A 16,734-nucleotide genomic window follows, 5' to 3' on the forward strand; every position below is an offset into this window, starting at 1 on the left:
TTGCACTGTGTACTGTTATTTACTAGTTTAAATCTACAGTGTAACCCCAGTTTATGTATGATCCGGTTATCGTACAATTCAGTTTTTGACTTCGACAAAATTTTCCCCATTTTTGTACATCCGCTCGGAAATCATCTGTACCACACACATCTGCCTGCCAGCGGGACGCGGCCGCTCATGCGTTTGACTGTCTGCCTTTGTTACTCGTTCACTTAGTGTCCCCTCTAGTCTTAACGCCATAGTAATAATAATGCATAATAATAATCACTCTTGGGCACATTAGATGTCTTATTTTACGTTAATATAGACATTTTTATTAATCCATCTATATTTTCTTCAAATTTGTACAATAAACATGTTACATAGCATATAAACGTGCAATGTTTATATGCTATGGAGGGGCAGTAGTCGGGTGGAGGGAAAGCATTACGTTTCCTCTGGTCCAGCACCAGAGAAAATGTGTGAATCTGCATTGGCCCAGTCACCCCCTCCTTAATACATAACGCTTTTGTTCACAATTCTCAGCATGAATTATTCATTACTTCTCCCTTTGTTTATGATGGCATCTAAAGGTAGTTAAAATGATTACTCGGTGAACATGGTATGTCGATGGTAATATGGCTCTGAGCCGCATTAAATATCGTGTAGCTATGTAGGTAGGTGTATGTATGTAGCCCAGGCAGACTACATACCTACATCTACCAGCTACCTATACCTGACTTCCTTCAAATAAATACTACTTGCCTCTTGCCCTACATTAAGACTACAAATATTTTAAGGTAAGTAATGAATGTACTGTGTGTATTTTACTTTTTATTGTTTTTTAATGCCTAGTTCTATTACTTAAGTTAGTGTAAACTTGACAACCCTATGCCTGTTGTGGAATCTATTGTGGCTTTGGGGAAGTCCAGAGGGTTGGATGTGAGTGGCCAGGATGTGGAAGAGTTGGTGGATGACCACAGGGAAGAGCTGCAACACTAGTTATTCTTTCTAAAATTTATTTTTTGTTAATATTTTTGGGTGTCTGGAATGGATTAATTGGATTTACATTATTTCTTATGGGAAATATTACTTCAGTTTTCATACAAATCGGTTTTCGGCCGACCTGGAACAGATTAAAGACTAAAACCGGGGTTGTATTGTACTAGTATTTGTGAAGTACTTGACCTGTCAGTGATGCATTAGATTCGTGAATACTTAAGGTGGTTGGTAAATCTTAAAAACTTCTACTTAAATATATTTTCATGTGTTTTTATTCTTTTTAGACTGTGTTTTGAATTTAGGACTCCTTATGTGGCACTGTCACTTAGACACTATCAACTGATATAAGATAACCAACAGTAGTGCCTGCAAAAATAAACTGGACCTTCCCTTTATTATTACAAGAAAACATTAAAAAGCCATAATGTAAACATAGACACTAATACTTTGTGCTTTCATTAATATTTTTTCTTCCCCTTAGCCTTGATAACCATTTGAAGCTGTTTACACATGCTTTTACTCAAATTCCTTAAGTAATCAATGAATAATTGGTTCACCCAAATGTCCTTTTATCTCCTGCTGCAGGCATGATATAGATGAAATTTGGCAAGATTCCATCTTAATGATTTTCCAGGCATACTGTATAGGATTGTCTGTTTCCTGGACACTGCCAAGCCTTATGGCAGGAAGCATTATCATGCATAAAGGTGATGTAGCTGTGATTTTAGAAAATATTCAGCAGGTTGTCCTGGGAAGGAAGTACAAACCCCCATGACAAAATAAATGTAGCACCAAGGCAACCCCCAGACCATAACTGATAGTGGGTGCTTACTGTATGTACTGAAATGTGGATTCATTAAACCAAATGACTTGTTTTCCAGCCATCAATACTCCAATGCAAATATTTCCTGGTAAACTGCAGGGACTCCTTCATATGAGACATGAGTAAGGGTTTTCTTGTAGCATGATGACTTGGCAGGTGGAGGCCCTTTAGCAGGAAGAGATTAATGCACTTAATTGAGCAGCTCAGGATGCATTTTTGAAATGTGATGGTCATATGGATTTCTGCTTAGTGTTGTCGTCCTTGGCTGTCCAGTAGTATTTTTTGTAGGGAAAATGACATCTGGTGGGAGTCCTTAGGCAAAGGGGACCAGAGAGCAGAGTTTGTCTGTTGTTTTTGGTCCAATTTCAAGTGTAACTTTATGCTGTTAAGGAGCAGTTTGTATCCTATACACATGTTTGCATGGACTTCTTGTTGCAAAGTTGCAAGATATTGCAAAATTGTATTTATCATAAAACCCTTCCTTACCCTACAAAATTGGTAAGATGTACAATGTTCGTCAACATCAGATGAAAGATAGTTAAATTATTAGATTTCAAACTTTTTTTGCGAAAAATGTCAATAGATTGCATTATAAAAAAATTTGAAATTTTTTTTTTTGGCGTTTTTTTTGAGAATGGGTCAATAAAAACAATGGTGAAACATATTGCAAAACAACTTGGAATACTAAATAGAACCATCATTCATCAATATTGTCTGAAAAAATCATGACACGCCTATTATTACTCTCGCAAATAAGGGCAACAAATGTCAATAACTTATTCCCGAGTTATTGAAGTTTTTGTTTCTATAAAACTCTATGGAGATAAAACACCAAATTTGAGTGTTGCAAACCCCTATCATTGTTGATAACCCAGAGGCAACAGAGCAGCAGCAACAACTCTGTGCTCTTCACTTTAGTCGTCACAGAACTTGTTTAGAATGAAATAATCAGTAATTTAGAATGAAATAGTAGTTTCTGGAGTAAAATAAAACAAAAACACTAATTGTCAACATGTCTTCTTGATGAGAGCAAAAACATAAAAATTACATTTATGAAAAACATACTTAGAAATATGATAGAAACGAGCTGATTGCATCAACATGCTGCCAGAATTGCACAATTTTTTGGTAAGAAAACCTAAAATTCCAAAAATTTTCAACTTCAATTTCATGATCTCTAAATAATTTGTCCTGGTCCCCCTTAGGCAGCCTTAACACTATTATGCTAAACTTTGCTTGTCCAGTACAATGACAGATTTCTTTAAGGTAACTTTCTTAGTTTCCAAGCCAATGTAAGTTTTTTTTTTTCCCCTCACTATTCAGGTTTGAATGACCTAAATTTATCCACTTAGCCCAAAATTACATGGCACTAAATACAGCCCCAAATCCTGGATACCATTTTATACTCTAATGGATTTTACAGAGGCCAAGGAATAGTTCAGACCTCAATCCTACAGAGTGCCTGAAACATGAAAAAGGTCAAATGGTCAAGGAAGGCCAAGGGGAAGATGAAATATTAACCTGTAAACGGTCCAAACGTATATATACGTTTTTTCAACATTTGAAAGTATGTAAAAATAGATCTTTTTGTTTTTTTACATTTGAAAATGTGTAAAAAAAAACTTTGATCTACTTTTTTTATTTGAAAATATGTAAAAAAAAAACGTAGATCTACTTTTGTAGCACTACACGTGAACGTAGATCTGCTTGGACTGTGTATGGGTTAATGAAAGTACCAATTAGTAGTCCTATGTTTATATGGTTGCTTTTCAAGATTTTTGTAATAAAGAGGGGTCAAGATTATTTTTGCAGGCACAGTAATAGGTCAATATACTGAGGACAAGCCTGGTGGGCAATGGTATCTAGTACTGCAAGTTTGTATATGATGTATACTGTATACATGTTCTGGGGGAAAGCAGAAGTGCCTTATTTAGGTTGTGATGGTTGTATGTGCCTGTGTGCAGCTAGTACTAACAGCCAGGTTGGATGGGAAATCAGAAGGGAGGGTTGGATTCAGGCCTGGCTGCAAGGGTAGAACTCTTGAAACAGATCAGATATATCAGAAAAGTGCTCTGGAACTACCCTTCTTGAATCAAATATGATTTCTCTCCCTGGTGCTGAATGACTTGTGTAATATAGTATGCATGTTCTTGTGTATCTTTGCCCCAATATTTAATTCTTCTAGATTGATATGCATTAAAATCTTAAAATTTTTAGTTTTAACATGCCTAGCATTCATTCACTTTTATTTCTTTCACACTTCCCACACATTCCTTTTCTCAAAGTGTTCTAGTTTCCTCTAACCTTTGTTTTTGAAACAATGAAGCAATGTTCTTAATTTTTTTCCCCCAAGTTGTCAGTCTCCCACCGAGCTAGGGTGATCCAAAAAGAAAGAAAGAAAAAAAATCCCAAAAAAGAAAATACTTTAGTCATCATTCAACACTTTCACCTCACTCACAGATACAACAGTTTAGAAGCATATATAAAAATATATAACATACCCCAGGTAATACCCCTCCAAACTGCCAATATCCCAAACCCCTCCAATGTATTATAAAGTTGGTCTCGTCTAGCTGGTGTACGGTCATGGCTGTCTTGGTGGGTGGAATTACTGCAGGAGACACAGAAAACTGTGTCCAGTAATTCCACCCACCAAGACAGCCACAGCCATACATCAGCTAGACGAGACCAAGCTGCCACACAGCTTGGTCACCAAGGAGAGGCTAAAATATTAAAAATATACCATTGTTAAAAAACATTGATCATGCATCAACCAGTATTTGAAAATTATGGAAGGCTCTTGGTTTCCTTTATATGGTCACTAGCAAACTTACAACAGGGTATTGTAAAGTGATCTTTCTCGTGGGTGGTGAGGAGGGGGGGGGGGGTATTACCAATGAAGAAAACTATAATTAGTATTGAAAATAAAAGTGCCAAATGTTAACATTTGGACAATTTATGGGTAATTGGATGGTGTAAGTGGTTTTGCTGATAGTAAAAAAGGAAATGCTTTTTAAGTTGTGGAAAAAAAAGAACCCAACAAATACTGAATTTTTTTTTTTTCCTAAGTTCAGAAGTTTGCTCCTATTAGCTGTACCTCAGGTGTTTCTCCCCCCCCCCTCTTTTTTTACTGATTAAATTGCACAATTTGTAGCTTAATTTTGTGATTACAGGTGTTACAGCGAGGAGGACTGTGGTCAGCAAAACGAAAACTTCAGCCACAGGAGGAAAGGTAGAATCTGTTAAAGCAGGAAAGGCAGAGGTTATAGAAACTATCCAACCTGTAGTCAATGGAGAGAACAAGATTGCTGATGAAGAGACTAGCGTAGAGGTGATTGAAAAATGTGTTGTAGAGGACATAATGCAGGCCTCAACAGAGAAGGTCTTCACAGAAAGTTCACATATTATGACCACTTCTGAACAAGTGGTGACCACGGAAACTACTGAGGTGATAGTGAATGGAGACCACTGAAATAGTAACAAGAAAATGCAGAGACTTTTAAAATGTTATTTTTGTTATTTTTAACATTTGCATTTTCAGTCATAGGGTCCAAGAGTGTCCATTTTGCCTAGTTGAAGTTGTACTAGTCTGATTTTTTCCCAATGACAATGAATAGTCAGGCTCGTGGTGGAAAATTAAGGATATGTTTGGATCCTAGCTTGTGTATAGTCACCTTACTGCTAATGTTAGGAGCTGATATTCTTGCTTCACTAATAAATGTGTACAGTATGTGATTACAAAAAATGGTAAGGATTGTCTTAAATATGATGAGCAATATTATTATGTTTTTCACTTTTAGCAATGATTGCCATAAAAATATATAGTAAACTTATTTTGTAAAGAATTCAATATTTTGCTCTGCCTAGGTGCATTGATGTCCGTAATATACAGGCGAGAGTTTCCACATTACTGTATATGATTATAATTGAATAGCATGGTAAAGTTTTGCAGAAAGAAATAGCTTTAAATTGAAGTAATAAAATTTGTAAATAGCTGGCAGATATTCCTGAGGTGCTAGTTCTCCTGTGTTGCATTCCGGTATTACCACTGCTTGTGAACTTTACCCTCTGTGGAGCCCCCAACCACCCACCCACCCCATGCTTGTAGTAAAGTCCAATAATGGCACCCATATAGTGTGTGCGTGCGTATGAATGTGCATATATACATGTGTGTATATATATATACACATGTACATGTGTGTATCCACATGTACCTGTGTATATATATGCGTGTGTATACACTACACGTGTATATATACATTTAAATGTGTATGTATACAGGTACACATGCATATATACATGCACACATGTGCCTGCATACATAAACATGTATACACTATATATATACATAAATTTATATAAATTTTTAAATACCAGTGTGAAGCTTTGCGACTGGCTGGGAAAATGGATGTGATCATTGTGGACAAAAGGCATCAATAAAGTTGCTTCAGACGTTAAAAAGTGCCTTTTTCCCAAGACTTTTTCATTCCATATTATTGCTGGAAGATAACTACAAATTTGTCCCCAGGCATTATTTATTTAATTTGGCATTTTTTAAACTTTTATTAACAGGTTCATGTGAAAATTTTATTAGGTATATTATATGCATTGTCAAAAATGAGTATTGTATATTTTGTTTGCTTCCTGTCATACTAAATGTCATTGGTTTCGCACAAGCCTCTGTAAAGTGTACCGATTATTGTATTCAAATAAAGGTAAATATATACATTTGTCTTATGTATTTGCTATACATTGTAGACACTAGTGCTAATGTGTGTGCTTGAAAATATGCACGTGAAAAAATTATGCCGATTTGAGCAAGTGTTGGCATTTTTTTTTTCTCCAAGTACAGTGCATACAATGTTCTTTTTTCACCTTTAACCCAACGAGGGTCCAGACCCCCAATATTAAAATTCCCCACAGGGTCTGAGAATTTAAAAAAAAAAAAAAAATGAAACTAGAATCTTTTTCTGAAGGTACAAAAACTACGAAATTTAAAAAAAAAAATGATGAAATTACATTCTTGTTTTGTTGCTGGCGATATTTACGCATCAGCGATTTGGTCCACTTTGAGTCCTATTTTTGGCCAATTATGTTCCATTTTATTGTATATATTGAGCACAAGAAATTACCGAATCAACTATTTCAACTACCCAATAGTGATCAGAAATTGGTAATTTGGCCAATTTCACATTTCAAAGTAGGGTCCAGAATAAGCAATGCAGTCATTCCTGGCACTAAAATATTTCCTGTTTATTATTTGTTTCCAGGCTTTACACATGAATTCCATTTTGATTTTTTATTTGCAAAGAATTTTTATTCACACCAAAAAATATTTACTGTTATGCAACACTGAAATAATTGGATAAATATCAGCGCATTCGTGAACAAACATTAAACCCACCAGCTGACGTGTATTGGATGCATGTGATTTATTTTCTATAACATCGGCAAAAATCGAACATTCTTGCTACTTTGAGCTCAATTTCCAGTACTAAAACCAATCAAAATCATCTCAATATCTGTAATATATCTTCCATAATATCAAAATGAGACCAAGAAACCGCGAATACAACCATAAAAAACATACGAAAATACACCACAGTCAGTTTTAATCCTAAAACTGTAGCAGTTTTTTTCTCATTATGCATTGCATGCTGCAGGATTTTTTTTATATAGTGCACACTTTACCACATAGATGCATTCTATCATATCTAGGCCCAGATTTACTGCTCACAAATTACGAGTGAGCTGAGCTCGTGGAGGGGCTCTTAATCCAGGGAGTTGGATCTGTGCTCAAATTCCTTGAATTAAGCCTGAATACCTTGCCCCCCCCCCCCCAACAGGTGCTGTATAATCCGAGTGAATTTAGTGCTCCCCCATAATTATAATTCTCCTTCTTTGGCCTGTATCTAACTGCCCATCAACTTCTCTCCCCCCTCCAAGCCAGGTCTTAAGGTATGAACTCTTGTTCTTACTTCCAGCAGTCGGATTTTATTCTTGCAATACAGTGGACCCCCGCATACCGTTGGCATCACATAACGTTTAATCCGCATATCGATACATTTTATCGCTAAAATTTTGCCTCGCATACCGCTTAAAAACCTGCTCACTGCTGTTCGTCCGAGATGCGTCCAATGTGCGCCCTCAGCCAGCCTCACATGTGCCGCCCGTGCCATTGTTTACCAGCCAGCCTCCGCGGTAACATCCAAGCATACAATCGGAACATTTCGTATTATTACATTGTTTTTGGTGATTTTCTCTGGAAAATAAGTGACCATGGGCCCCAAGAAAGTTTCTAGTGCCAACCCTACAGCAATAAGGGTGAGAATTCCAATAGAGATGAAGAAAGAGATCATTGATAAGTATGAAAGTGGAGTGCGTATCGCCGACCTGGCCAGGTTGTACAAGAAACCCCAATCAACCATCGCTACTATTGTGGGCACCAGAAAGGCAATCAAGGAAGCTGTTCTTGCCAAAGATTTAACTGTTTTCGAAACAAAGATCGCAAGTGATGGAAGATGTTGAGAGACTTTTATTGGTGTGGATAAATGAAAAACAGCTAGCAGGAGATAGCGTCTCTCAAGCGATCATAAGCGAAAAGGCTAGGAAGTTGCATGAGGATTTAATTAAAAAAATGCCTGCAACTAGTGCTGATGTGAGTGAATTTAAGGCCAGCAAGGGTTGGTTTGAGAGATTTAAGAAGCGTAGTGGCATACATAGTGTGATGAGGCATGGTGAGGCTGCCAGTTCGGACCACAAAGCGGCTGAAAAATATGTGCATGAATTCAAGGAGTACATAGAAAGTGAAGGACTGAAACCTGAAGTGTTTAATTGTGATGAAACAGGCCTGTTTTGGAAGAAAATGCCAAGCAGGACCTACATTACTCAGGAGGAAAAGGCACTCCCAGGACATAAGTCTATGAAAGACAGGTGCTTGCTTACAAGAACCAAAATTACACTCGGCTGTTTTCCAACCTATCTCAGGCTATAATTTATTGTATTCTTCGGATCCTTTCTCAGATGGGACCTTTAATGAAAGTGCCCTTCTTCTACGCAATGATATTCCGTACTGTCAACTATTTGTCCATACCTCGCTGCATTACACTGCAGCCCGTATCCACTTGAATAAGTGGTTTACAATATGTTCTTTATATCTCTCTCCTTCTCGAGCATTTTCTATCCCAGACTTTGCCTTTCTTGTTTCATCCTTACCACCACCACTTCTGTTACTTGGTGATTTTAATGCCCACCATTTCCTCTGGGGGGGGTCTCATTGTGACTCACGTGGCATTCAGTTGGAGGCTTTTCTTGCCTCTCACCCCCTCCATGTTTTAAATACGGGTACTCCCACCCATTTTGATCCTCGTACTCATACTCTCTCTTGCATCGATCTATCAGTCTGCTCTTCCTCCACAGCACTAGACTTCACCTGGTCTGTTCTACCAGACTTACATGACAGCGATCATTTTCCGATCATTCTTACTTCTCCTTCCTATTCACCACCTTCCCGTAGCCCTCGCTGGCAATTTGATCGGGCAAATTGGGATCTTTACTCACACCTCACTGCTTTTAGTGAGGTTCCTTCTTCATCCTCCATTGATGAGCTCCTACACATCTTCTCGACATCAGTTTATACCGCAGCTTCTCATTCTATACCCCACACCTCAGGCAGGCATTCTCAGAAGTGCGTGCCTTGGTGGTCTCCTGCTTGTGCTCGTGCAGTACGTTTGAAACGTGCTGCATGGGGCAGGTACCGGTACAATAGAACCGCTGAGAGACTTGTTGATTTTAAGCAGAAGCGTGCGATCGCTCGCCGTGTCATCCGTGAAGCTAAACGCACTTGTTGGCGAGACTATGTTTCCACCATCACCTCTGCTTCTTCTATGAGTGCAGTCTGGAAAAAAGTGAGGAAATTGAGTGGTAAATACTCTCCTGACCCGGCTCCTGTTCTACGGGTCACTGGTGTTGATATAGCAAACCCTCTCGACGTTGCCATTGAACTTGGCACACATCTGGTCCGTATTTCCCGAGGGCTCCATCTATGCCCCTCGTTTCTTTCCTCAAAGTCTGCCAGAGAGTTAGTACCCTTGGACTTTTCTTCTCTCGGAGAAGAACAGTATAATGTGCCTTTTACACTTCAAGAACTGGAGGCAACGCTCTCAGCTTGCCGATCATCGGCAGCTGGGCCTGATGACATTCATATTCGTATGTTACAACATTTACATCGGTCAGCCCTTGTAGTCCTCTTACACCTCTTCAATCTTATTTGGGCACAAGGAGTTCTTCCCCAGCTGTGGAAATCTGCCATTGTTCTCCCTTTCCGCAAACCGGGTACTACAGGACATGATGCCTCCCACTATCGCCCCATCGCTCTTACAAGTGCAGTTTGCAAAGTGATGGAACGCCTCGTAAATCGACGTTTAATGTGGTATTTAGAGACTCGCAACAGTCTCTCCGCTAGTCAATATGGCTTTCGTAAGGGTCGTTCTACCATAGACCCCTTACTACGCTTGGATACGTATGTTCGTAATGCCTTTGCGAATAATCACTCAGTTATTGCCATATTTTTTGACCTTGAGAAGGCATATGACACAACTTGGAGGTATAATATTTTGGCCCAGGCCCATTCCTTAGGCCTCCGAGGCAATCTACCATCCTTCCTTAAGAACTTTTTAACTAACAGACATTTCCGTGTTCGAGTCAATAATGTTCTTTCCCCGGACTTCGTCCAAGCTGAAGGTGTCCCTCAGGGATGTGTTCTAAGCACAACACTTTTTCTCCTTGCTATAAATGATTTGGCCTCTGTTCTTCCACCCAATATTTGGTCATCACTCTATGTTGATGACTTCGCTATTGCTTGTGCAGGCGCTGACTGTCACCTTATTGCAGTTTCTCTCCAGCATGCGGTCGACCGTGTTTCCACTTGGGCCACCACACATGGGTTTAAATTTTCAAGTACCAAAACTCACCAAATTACTTTCACTAGACGCTCTGTTATCTCCGATCATCCTTTGTATCTCTATGGCTCCCGTATCCCCGAACGTGATACAGTCAGGTTTCTAGGCCTTCTCTTTGACCGTCGGTTAACCTGGAAACCTCACATTACCTCTCTGAAGGCAACTTGTCACAGCCGGCTAAACCTTCTTAAAACCCTTGCTCATCTTTCCTGGGGAGCTGATCGTCGAACTCTGCTTCGCCTACATTCAGCCCTCGTTTTATCGAAACTCGATTATGGTGACCAGATTTATTCCGCGGCCTCTCCTGCTACTCTCTCTAGCCTTAACTCTATCCATCACCAAGGCTTACGTTTGTGCCTTGGTGCTTTTCGCTCTTCCCCTGTTGAGAGCCTCTATACAGAAGCAAATGTTCCATCCTTGTCTGATCGCCGTGATGCCCATTGCCTTCGTTACTATGTACGCTCTCACGATCTACACAATCCTTCCATTTATAGAATGGTCACCGATATTAGTAGACATTCTTTATTCATTCGCCGCCCCTGTTTGCTCCGTCCCTTTTCTCTTCGCCTGCTTTCACTCTTGTCTTCCCTTCAGTTACCACCTTTATATGTTCATGTAGCATCTCACTTTTCCCTACCCCCCTGGGAAGTTCCAGCTGTTCGGGTCTGTTCTTTCTCACTCCCTTGCTCGAAAGCTCAACTGCCTACGGTGGCTTCCCGCTCTCTTTTTCTTGATCACTTCCACTCTCATTCTCATGCCACCGCTGTGTACACAGATGGCTCTAAGTCTTCAGACGGCGTCGGATTCGCAGCAGTGTTTCCGGACAGCGTCGTACGAGGGCATTTACTATCTTCAGCTAGCATTTTTACTGCTGAACTGTATGCCATTCTTGCAGCACTTATTCGTATCGCATCTATGCCTGTGTCATCATTTGTAGTAGTCTCAGACTCCCTTAGTGCTCTACAGGCTATACGAAAATTTGATACATCTCATCCCCTAGTTCTCCGTATCCAACTTTGGCTACGCCGTATCTCTACCAAACATAAAGATATTGTTTTTTGTTGGGTCCCTGGTCATGTCGACGTACAGGGCAATGAACAGGCAGACACTGCTGCGCGGTCAGCAGTATATGACCTACCAATTTCCTATCGAGGTGTTCCATTTCTAGACTATTTTGCTGCAATAGCTACCCACCTTCGCACCCGTTGGCAACAACGTTGGTCAACTCTGCTCGGTAACAAACTTCATTCTATTAAACCGAGCATAGGTTACTGGCCGTCTTCTTGTCATCAGTGCCGAGGTTGGGAGACCACTCTCTCCCGCCTTCGCATTGGCCACACTCGTCTTACTCATGGGTATCTCATGGAGAGGCACCCTGTTCCTCTCTGTGAGCAGTGTCAAGTTCCAGTATCGATTAGCCACATTCTGTTAGACTGCCCTCTCTATCAACGAGCACGCAGAATTTACCTCCAACGTCGTCTTCGTTCTCCTACTCTCTCTTTACCTTCCCTTCTTGCTGATGGACCCTCCTTTAATCCTGACTCTCTCATTGACTTCTTGACAACGACTGATTTACTCCACAAACTCTGATGATACTTTTCACACTCCCCTCAGCCCTTTCTGGTTCAGTCTCTTGCTGCCCTTTACCCTTTCACCATCCACTGCCCCGCTGTTATCCGTAACCTGTTGCTCATCCATCTCCCTTTTGCCACCTGATGCCCTCGCTTCCTTCCTGCCCTGCAGCGCTGTATAGTCCTTGTGGCTTAGCGCTTCTTTTTGATTATAATAATAATATGAAAGACAGGCTTACTTTGTTGATGTGTTCCAATGCTACTGGTGATTGCAAAGTGAAGCCTTTATTAGTGTATCACTCTGAAACTCCCAGACCGTTCAGGCAAAAGAATGTCCTCAAGGAGAATTTGTGTGCTGTGGAGGGCAAACAATAAGGCATGGGTCACTAGGGACTTTTTCTATGACTGGTTACACCATGCATTTGCCCCCAATGTGAAAGATTACCTAACTGAAAAGAAATTAGACCTTAAGTGCCTCCTGGTGTTAGACAATGCCCCTGGTCATCCTACAGACGTGGCAGAGCGACTTTATGGGGACATGAAATTCATCAAGGTGAAGTTTTTGCCTCCTAATACCACTCCTCTCCTGCAGCCCATGGACCAGCAGGTTATTGCAAACTTCAAAAAACTGTACACAAAAGCTCTGTTTGAAAGGTGCTTTGTAGTGACCTCAGAAACTCAACTGATTCTTGAGAGTTTTGGAGAGAGCACTTTAATATCCTCAATTGTGTAAACCTTATAGGTAAGGCTTGGGAGGGAGTGACTAAGAAGACCTTGAACTCTGCTTGGAAGAAACTGTGGCCAGAATGTGTAGACAAAAGGGATTTTGAAGGGTTTGAGGCTAACCCTGAGAGGATTATGCCAGTTGAGGAATCCATTGTGGCATTGGGAAAGTCCTTGGGGTTGGAGGTTAGTGGAGAGGATGTGGAAGAGTTGGTGGAGGACGACAATGAAGAACTAACCACTGATGAGCTGATAGATCAACTTCAACAGCAAGAGGCCAGACCTGAGGAAACTGGTTCAGAGGAGGGGAGAGAGAAATTGAAGAAGTTGCCTACTACAAAGATTAAGGAAATCTGTGCAAAGTGGCTTGAAGTGCAAACCTTCATGGATGAAAATCACCCTCACACAGCTATTGCAAGCCGTGCTGGTGATTATTACACTGACAATGTTGTGAAACACTTTAGGGAAGTCATAAAGGAACGAGAGGTACAGGCCACTATGGACAGATATGTTGTGCGAAAGAAGTCCAGTGACTCTGAAGCTGGTCCTAGTGGCATTAAAAGAAGAACGGAAGTAACCCCAGAAAAGGACTCGACACCTCAAGTCTTAATGGAAGGGGATTCCCCTTCTAAACACTAACACACACACTCCCCTCCTCCTCCCATCCCATCAATCATCACCAGATCTTCAATAAAAGTGTCATGTAATTGTGCATGCCTTTTTCAGTTTGTGTATTAAAATTAACATTTCATGTGGTAAAATTTTTTTTCATACTTTTGGGTGTCTTGCACGGATTAATTTGATTTCCATTATTTATTATGGGGAAAATTCATTCACATACCGATCATTTCGCATAACAATGAGCCCTCTTGCACGGATTAAAATCGCTATGCGGGGGTCCACTGTACTGCCAAACTGACCTTTGGCTGTTATCCAATTGTGGTATATTTAGCAGGACAGTATTTGCAAGTACGTATAGTGATTAATCTCTACTCCACTACAAGGCAGAAACTGCTTACACTTTAGCCACCCAGCCAAGTATTGCTGACCACTGGCAGAGTGCCTTGTCTGGTGCAGCACATGCAAATCTATCCTGCAGCCAACATCTTCACATCCTTTCCCCAGCTTTCCTTACTGGCGAGGCTCTCCCTTCATTCTTGCTGTTACCTGGTTTTCTTAAAGGAGCAAGAAATCTTATTGCCTTAGGGGGGTAGGAAAGACTGCTTTCATGCCATGAAAATTTCTCAACCACCCTCAAGAGGGTGGTTTTTGATTGACCTAGAAGGGATTAACCCTTTCAGGGTCAAGAGGCCCTCTCCTAAACTCGTTCTCAGGGTCGAAAATTTTTCAGAAATTTTTTTTTTCCTCTGAAATGATAGAGAATCTTTTCCCAATCAAAATGACACCAAAAGTATGAAATTTGATGGAAAACTTACGGAATTATGCTCTCGTGAAGTTAGCGGTCTCGGCAACGTTTACGCATCGGCAATTTCACCCACTTTGAGCCCTATTTTCGGCCAATTTCAGTATGCTAGTCTACAGAAATCGTATCTATTTCGCTAGAACTCCATTTTTTTCTATCGAATGAGTACAAGAAATCACCCATTTACCAATTTCAAGTATCCAATAAAGAAGTCAAATTGGCAATTTTTCCAATTTCTCACAAATTTCAGAAGATGCCAGTTTCCAAGTAGGGTCCAGAATAAGCAAGACAGACATTCCTGGCACTAAAATAACATTTTCTTTTCATTAGTCATGTCCCCAGGCCCCTCTTGCATCTCTCTTGCTTTCCACTTGGAATTCTTATTCTCACAAAAAAAAAAAAAAAAAAATAGAAGATTTACTGTTAGGCAGACTACTGCATTAGTGTAGAAATGGTATAAATAATATCAGTGCACTTGTGAAAGAATATTACTCGCCAGTTGACCTGTATTGGACGCTTGGCATGATTTGTTTACATTTGAAATTTGGTAAAAATCTAACATTTCTGCTACTTTGAGCTCAATTTCAAGGCATTTTTTATTATGAAACAAATCAAAATCATCTCAATTTCTGTAATGTCTTCCATTCTATAAAATGAGACCAGAAAAAAAAACTCGGACCATGTTTTTGGTTTAAAACCGCGACTGCAATGTATTTTCACGTGGTATTTATGGTTGTATTCTAGTTTCCCTGGTCTCATTTTATTGAATGGAAGACATATTACAGAAATTGAGATGATTTTGATTGGTTTCATAATAAAAAATGCCTTGAAATTGAGCTGTAAGTAGCAGAAATGTTAAATTTTTACCTAAGTTCAAGAGTAAACAAATCATGCACGTCAACTAGCGAGTCTAATATTCTTCCACAAGTGTACTGACATTATTTATACCATTTCTACACTAATGCAGCAGTCTGCATAACAGTAAATCTTCTATTTTATGTGAGAATAAAAATTCAAAATGGAAAGCAAGAGATGCATGAGGGGCCTGGGGACACGACTAATGAACAGAGAAAATGTTATTTTAGTGCCACGAATGTCTGTCTTGTTTATTCTGGACCCTACTTAGAAATTGGCATCTGAAATTTGTGAAATTGGCAAAATTGCCAATTTCTGACCATTTTATTGGATACTTTAAATCGGTAAATGGGTGGTTTCTTGTACTCATTCGATAGAAAAAGTGGAGTTCTAAAGAAACAGACATGAATTTTGTCGAATAGTACACTGAAATTGGCCGAAAATAGGGCTCAATGTGGGCGAAATTGCCGATGCATGAACATCGTCTAGACCGCTAACCTCATGAGAGCATAACTCCATAAGTTCACCAACAAATTTCATACTTTTGGTGTTGTTATGATCTAGAAAAGATTCTCTAGCATTTCATAATTTTTTTTTTTTTTTTTCCGAAAAAATTTCAACCCTGAGAATGAGTTTAGGAGAGGGCCTCTCGACCCTGAAAGGGTTAGACGAAAACCAGGGTTCCACTGTACAGTGGTCCCTCGTTTTTCGTAATTAATCCGTTCCTGGAGGAGCTACTATAAACGAAATTTAAGATTTGCGAATCAATTTTCCCCATAAGAAATAATGTAAATACAATTAATCCGTTCCTGACACTCAGAAGCATTAAAACAAAATTTTTTTACATGAAATATACATGTAGTACATAAACAATACAATGGGAAATGATGAATGAAACATTAACAGCATAACACTTACCTTTATTGGAGATTCTTCTTAGTGTATGGGAGACTGGAGGAGAGAGACTGGATTGTTTACAGTTTGGAAGGGGAATCCCCTTCCAGCAACACCTCAGGTACCAATTGCTTCTCTGGGGTTGCTTCTCTTCTCTGTTTCTTAATGCCACTAGGACCACCTTGACAGTCACTCTAGTCCTGTCTCGCAAAGTAACTGGAGAGCTCTGTTTCTGTCGTCTCTAACACTTCCCTAAAATGGCCCAAGACTTTGTATATATTTCTCACCTTTACCACAGGCTTGGCACTAGGAGCTTTCTTTGGAGCCATGGTAGCTTATTTAGTACTTGCAAGCACTGAGTGGAATATTATGAAATATTTCGTAGGAGCACTTGAGGGGACCTTCACTCACTGGTAAACAATGCCAGACTGGCTGAGTAGGGAGGCCTCCCCGGCTCACACCGTGCGTACGCGTCCCGGATGAACTACTATTCACGAGTCAACG

The 16,734-nt window shown here is 39.9% G+C and overlaps 1 protein-coding gene across 3 annotated transcripts in view; it reads left to right on the top strand.

Annotated features, from left to right (window-relative positions):
• The window catches only part of LOC128698917 (mucin-2), a 770,561-nt gene extending 764,029 nt beyond the window's left edge, over positions 1 to 6,532 (top strand). For all 3 annotated transcript variants that reach the window (XM_070096780.1, XM_070096778.1, XM_070096779.1), the window contains one exon: positions 4,978 to 6,532. In XM_070096780.1, the coding sequence (XP_069952881.1) occupies positions 4,978 to 5,276 (299 nt within the window). In that variant the 3' untranslated portion in view covers positions 5,277 to 6,532. The remainder of the gene's footprint in view (positions 1 to 4,977) is intronic.
• Positions 6,533 to 16,734: the final 10,202 nt, after the last annotated feature.

This window comes from Cherax quadricarinatus, chromosome 55, assembly GCF_038502225.1.
Source record: "Cherax quadricarinatus isolate ZL_2023a chromosome 55, ASM3850222v1, whole genome shotgun sequence".
NCBI lineage: Eukaryota > Metazoa > Arthropoda > Malacostraca > Decapoda > Parastacidae > Cherax > Cherax quadricarinatus.